We start from the raw sequence: 6,370 nt of genomic DNA on the forward strand, positions 1-6,370 counted from the left end.
AAAAAGAAAGGAAAAAAAAAAAAAAAAAAAAAAAAAAAGGATGTAAAAAAAGGAAGAGGAAGACGGCAGGCAGCTTGATTGTTACGTACGTACTGCTAGAAAAGGATCTTTCATTACATAGAAATGTTCATGATGGTTGTCTTTCTAGGTATAAACCCATCGACGGCCCCAATAACGGTCCCGCTCCAAGACCATGGGACATTAAAGCCGAGCCTCCAACCATGTTCCAGAAAGCGAAACATAGCCTTGAGGTGCCACACACAGCCTCTGTCAAGGTTAGTTGGGATCTACCGCTGCATACACAATCATTCTAGTCTCATTTTAACATACATACTAATATGCGATGTGAAATAATTTTTGGACATTATTTCCTTGGTTATTAAGGTATTACCTGATGTTTCACAGCTATGTGACTACTGTAGTGGATCCGGGAAGGTGCAATGTTCCTGGTGCAGTGGCCGTGGAAGTGTAAGTGACCTGATCTTTCCAGATGTCTACCTATAATACGTCTAGCCTAGGACTATAAGGATTTGTGTATGACGTGTGCCTATCATGAATGCCTATGGCTGATGCTTATAATCAATTCTGTTGATAATTACCTCCATGAAATGTCATGGAGGTTATATTTTACCCAGCGTTTGTGTGTGTGTCTGTCTGTCTGTCAACAAGATAACTCAAGAACGGCTGGATGGATTACTTTCATACTTGGTGTGTTGGTGGGGTGCGATGAAAGCTAGAAGTGATTAGATTTTGGGCCCCCTAGCGGCTTCCCTTGGTACTGCAGCGCAACTTCCGGTTTTGGTATCTCGTGTTCTGAACACACTATGGTCACGATTTTTGAGTGTTAGATAGCTCTTGTGCTCAGGAATAAGTGACATAAGTTTTGGCCCCCTACCGACTAGGTTTGGGATAGCAGGGGCATTTTTGTCAAAAACTTCTGAAGAGGATAACTCAAGAAGGGAATGGATTTTCATGATTTTTGGTATGTGGGTACCTTAGACAATGTTGTACAAGATAAAATACCAATTATGCAAAATAGGAGTAAATTTGCATAATTAATGAGAATATTCTATCATAGCAGTTTTTTCAATGTATCTCTTGTTCCGGACATGATATAGTCTTGACATTTTGGTGGTAGATAGCTTGCAGTGTGATGACAAAGTGGGGCAGATTTCAGACCCTAACATTTAATTTCGGAACTGCAGGGGCGTTTTTGTCAAGACATTCCAAAGAGGATAACTGCAGAAAAGATTGATGGATTGGCATCATTTTATGGGTGTAGGTAGCTTAGGCAAAGGTATTCATAATGATATACATGTTATGCAAATGAGGACCTCATTTGCATAATTAATGAGGAAATTGTATACTACCATTATTACTAATAAATGGACTTCAATAAATGTAACACTTATTAATTATGATAGATGGAATATAAGCAGATACCAAATATGTTAATGAGGAACTTATTTGCATAATTTATGTAAAAATTGCAAAGCTGCTTTCAGTGTAATGATTGGAATTTTATACTTGTGACATGTGTACGTTAGTCAATGATGAACAACAACACGCATAAATTATGTTAATGTGTTAGTCAATTGCATGAAATTTACAAAAGCTCTAAATTTTCATGGAGGTATGAGGTCGCCGAACTCTAGTTGATTATGCAGCAGTATAATTGACACACTTGCGATCATACATTTACAACATTTCATGGCTTCAACACATACATTCTGCACCGTTAGGAAGTTATGGTACTTAGTAACACTCTTTGTTTGATTTTTGTACTAGAAACCGTGTCATGCGTGCAACCAGACTGGCCGGGTGAGGGAGAGCGGCGCGAATGGTAGTTATTACTACAGGAGCTGCTACTATTGTAAAGGAGGCAGGACGGAGTAAGTCATTCCTAACAGGACCAAATAACAAGTGAATAGTGACAAGAATGTCATACTATCAACAACCTGTTTGTAAACATGATTTCATACGTTGCCATATAGGTCTACAACAGACCAATGAGCAGTTCCCACTTTCGCTAATCTGTTACTAAATCTTACTAAGTCACTGTGGCAGGTGGGCGATGCTACCCATTCAACAAGAATCAATGAATCGTGGAATAATGTCACACTGAATACTTAATTTGGAAATCAAAGTAATACTTTTGGGCATGAAAGAATACAGTGCAAATACTTTCCTTTTTCAGGTGCACTTGGTGCAACCAGACGGGGAAGCAACGATGCCTTGTGTGCGAGGGCACCGGCAAACTCAAGTGGTACACTAGACTCACCATCAAATGGTAATACATGTATATCAGCCAAACATGAGGCAGACAAAAGATTGTCTCTTGTGGTCATTTTAATCATTTTACCTGCTTGCCAATGATCTCATGCACATGAGTTACATTTACAACCATACAACCTTTGTATCTGCCTTACAATGTGGATAGTGGACAGTCAAGCTGTATGTGTGATATAGGTATGTGTCTGTGATAGTTGCTTTGTTTTAAAACTCTTTTTCCCCTCTTTCATTTAATTTTGTTTAGCATACAAAATTGTTGAACCTTAGTTTTAACACTTTCACACACATCAATATGTACAGGAGAAACCATGTGGAAGACTACATTCTTAACGGGACATCTCTGCCTGATAAGAAGATCAGGAAAGTGGCTGGACATGAGGCCTTCAAGGAGGAACATCCAAGGGTAAAGTATCCTAAAATTTCCGAAAATAGTGAGTCTGAAAGTTTGACACAATAAGTATTCGTACAAGGGCACGTGGCCAAGGATAGGAGAACAGCACAGTTGACTTCACCATTGTTTCCACCCAGGTGTGGCCCATCAACCACTTCCACGAGGAAGAAATCAACACCGCCTCTCGAAACCTGGTGCAGAAGCATAGCACTGCCTTCCCTGACGAAAAGATTCTCATGCAGGTACCACGTGCGGTATTTTAAGCATCCAGGCAGCTAAAAAAACTTATGCTGTGGCTTCATAGTTGTCGTTGTCTGCATAAATAATAAGCCTTATAAAGTTCTTTATTCACAATCAAGACAAAAAATTGGTCGCCGTCGTTCAGTGTCAGTCATATACCGTGATGAGGACAAGGAGGTTGAAAGAGGACGTTAAGTCACATTCAGGACAACATATGGCATGTCGTCAGTACTTTACGCTTAGAGCCACATAGTTAGCAGCGACACCTAGCTACAGTGTGGAACAGTACCATTTATAGTTGCCCCGAGGAAGGTTAGACGCCGGCTACAATTTTATGTCTTAGCACAGAACCTAATTAACTAGACGCTAGGGGCCCAAACTTATGTCATTTCTTCCTGAGCACAAGAGCTATCTAATACTCAAAAATCGTGACCATAGCATGTTCAGAACAGCGAGATAGCAAAACCGGAAGTTGCGCTGCAGTACCAAGGGGAGCCGCTAGGGGGCCCAAAATCTAATCATTTTCAGCTTTTGTCACACACTACCAACACACCAAGTATGAAACCAATCCACCCGACCGTTCATGAGTTATCTTGTTTACAAACACACACACACACACACACACAGACACAGACACACAAACACAGGGTAAAATATAACCTCCATGACATTTCATGGAGGTAACAATATCAAAGTTAATGAGTTATGGTCTTGTTACTGTATAGATGTTGATATTGCATGTTTAATTATACAGCGTCACCAAGTGAGGATCATCCCTGTAGCTGAGGCGTCCTATGACTGGAAGGCAAAGGACTACAACTTCATCGTGTATGGGTTGGAAAGCAAGGTGTACGCCCCTGACTACCCACAGAAGTGTTGCTGTGGCTGCAGCATCCTTTAGATACCAGAGTCCAGGGTTCTCTACAGCATAGCCTTGACAATACAACTCAAGAAGACTCAATAAATCATGTCTGAAAGGTTGAAAAAGATGTAAATGTTTCTGTTTAAGATGTTCTTACCTGAGTCTGACTTTAGTAAGCCACTAAAGCAGAGTTCGCGGCTGGTGTGTTGACTTTTCTATCCAAAATCACAGCCATCATTTCACCTCAGCCAGCTTTTCAAAAAGACTTTACCTGTTGATTGTTCTAAGCTTCTCTCTTCAAAACCACACATGACTTTTTTAATGTGCGTAAAAGCTAGCAACAAGAAATCGACAAAAAGGGTTTAGGAATGATTGGTACGTTAGCACCAAGGACAGTGCCGTCACCTAGCGGAAAAGGTGAGCAGCACAAGACAATGTTGGAATACAATTCTTTTGATTTACTAGTTAAGAATATGCACAAAGTCGTAAAGGATTGTGTCTGTTTCTTAAAGCCGACAGAAAAATATACTGCCAGTATCCACCGTTGACAGCATACAACATAATTTTAACACTATTAACCTGATAACCAGATCCTGTCAACAGTGGGAAAATTCGACAAGACGATTTTGTCTGTAGCCACATCCTAAACAATTTGAGTTTTCGACGGTACCGTAATGCAGTTGGTTTGCAGCAATGTCGTAAACCATTGTTTTAGTAGGTAGACATGAAAAACGACGCAAGGGACGATATTTTAATTCAGGTCTTATTCAAACCTTAAGACAACACAAAACCTTATTTTAGGGATCCTGCTCATGTTTGTTCAACCAAACCGTTTAAAAGTGTTTTTCTACCCTACCGTGAAACCGTAGCAAAGGATGTTGACTAGAATTTACTGCCCCCATGATCTATTTTTGTTGGTACGACCCAGGCTCATGTACAACCGTTGTGAAAAGTTGTGCTTCAGAATGATGCAACAATTTTCCTACTACATGTGTGGCACCTTAAATTGATACGGCACCCGCCATCATTCTACTGTCGGAAGTGCAAACAAAAAAAAAGAAAGCACAAAAACTGTCCATGGATTTAAAGAGACGGTCTTGGATAATATCACATTCAGAAAATCATGTAATGTTTGTCTGTTAATTAATTGAGGTACTTAACTGAACAGGTGTATTACTGACGCAATATATCTGGGCACACGTCCAACCACACGGGCAACACTTGTCAAGCGAAAATATAAAGCATATTTACTCAACGTTAGGTCGATACTTTTACATACCCGCCTTCTACACATAAGTGCACAAAGGTGCTACTGTGTGTTACAGTTGACCTTTGACCGCCCGACCGAGAGCGGGACTGCAAATTGGTTGTAATGGCCTCGGCTGTCAAACTGGGCATAGCTTCAGGATTACGTTATACCACCGCTGATACAGAGGTTGTGTGAAGTCAATGTTATAAAACTACAGGGTAGCATACGGCAGACATTGTGGCTGACATTCAAAACAAGAAAGATTCTAATTCTTTTAAATAATTCTTCAGTTAGATAGTCTACCCTATGCAAGACTGTACAGAAACAGTTTTGGGTCTCAAACACGGGAAGTTTATTTTCACACTGACTTAGTTCTCTCATACGCACAGAAATAAGAAAACACATCTAGCACACTATGGCAGTCACTATCTATATCTTACATACAAAGAATAACGATCAATCAATAATAGTTTATCTATATACAAAGAAAGATTCTATTTTTTTTATCTGGCCGGTGACGAACATGGGAAAAGCTAATCTCCAAGCAGATCCTAGGTGGCGGACAGGGAGTATATACACGTATGTACCGGAACGTAACAATCTCCATTAGCCAAGCAGGCTCCATATGCCAATGGAGACTCCGCTTGGCCAACAGAGAATGTTTCGGTACATACAAACTGCCTTTCTGTAACCTAGGATCGACTTGGAGGTCAGGCAAAAACTAGATGAATGGAATGAATTTGATTACGTCATCTGACTTAAATCGGACCATCAAAAACTAACAATGATATTTCAATTTCTTCAGGCAGGAATAGAAAATTTTATTGAAGAAAGACCATCTGTAAAATATACTTCCTGGCTTGATTGTCCTTTACATCGTTGTGTCATTTTCTTTCTTCTTTTTTCTCTTCCTTCATTTGCGGTCGTTGACACTTGAATTTCTAGGTCATTGCAGGACGAAAAGCCGCAATGTTGTTACATAAGCTAATAGTAAATGTTGTCCTAGCAAAGTCCGTTACCTAAAAGAACTTTCAAGTGGAAATAGCACAACTACTCTATTCAAACCTTTTACAAAATTACCAACAACATTTATAATCTCTCTAGACAAAGATTTGGTTCGTTCAAACGCAAACATATCATAACTCTATTGACTAACTGAAAATAACCGACATTTTCAGATATTGTAATATTCCTAATTCATTGCTAGGAAACTTTGATATTTCTTACCCATACTCAACGCATGTGTACTATTTTGAAATGTTACGTCAACTCTTTTATTTGCTACATAATACAGCATCCCTGTGGTATGCACACTTCAGATGTCCAGGTGCTCAAA

General features: G+C 39.6%; 2 protein-coding genes across 2 annotated transcripts in view; both read left to right on the top strand.

The window, feature by feature from the left end:
- The window catches only part of LOC118416214 (protein SSUH2 homolog), a 4,994-nt gene extending 4,840 nt beyond the window's left edge, over positions 1 to 154 (top strand). Inside the window, exon 6 of the mRNA XM_035821297.1 lies at positions 149 to 154. Coding sequence (XP_035677190.1) covers positions 149 to 154 — 6 coding nt within the window. The remainder of the gene's footprint in view (positions 1 to 148) is intronic.
- Positions 155 to 157: 3 nt separating this feature from the next.
- On the top strand, positions 158 to 3,833 carry LOC118416509 (protein SSUH2 homolog). Its single transcript, XM_035821632.1, has 7 exons — positions 158 to 275; positions 406 to 468; positions 1,789 to 1,892; positions 2,198 to 2,290; positions 2,593 to 2,695; positions 2,821 to 2,925; positions 3,678 to 3,833. The coding sequence occupies exons 1-7, from the start codon at positions 222 to 224 to the stop codon at positions 3,822 to 3,824; spliced, it is 669 nt and encodes a 222-aa protein (XP_035677525.1). The 5' UTR covers positions 158 to 221; the 3' UTR covers positions 3,825 to 3,833.
- The last annotated feature ends 2,537 nt before the right edge of the window (positions 3,834 to 6,370 follow it).

The sequence above is a fragment of the Branchiostoma floridae genome, chromosome 5 (assembly GCF_000003815.2).
Source record: "Branchiostoma floridae strain S238N-H82 chromosome 5, Bfl_VNyyK, whole genome shotgun sequence".
NCBI lineage: Eukaryota > Metazoa > Chordata > Leptocardii > Amphioxiformes > Branchiostomatidae > Branchiostoma > Branchiostoma floridae.

Coding starts and splice junctions, on each gene's coding strand:
- LOC118416509 (XM_035821632.1), top strand. CDS start 222: ATGTTCCAGAAAGCGAAACATAGCCTTGAGGTGCCACACACAGCCTCT. Junction 276..405: donor CACACACAGCCTCTGTCAAG/GTTAGTTGGGAT, acceptor GATGTTTCACAG/CTATGTGACTACTGTAGTGG. Junction 469..1,788: donor GGTGCAGTGGCCGTGGAAGT/GTAAGTGACCTG, acceptor TTTTTGTACTAG/AAACCGTGTCATGCGTGCAA.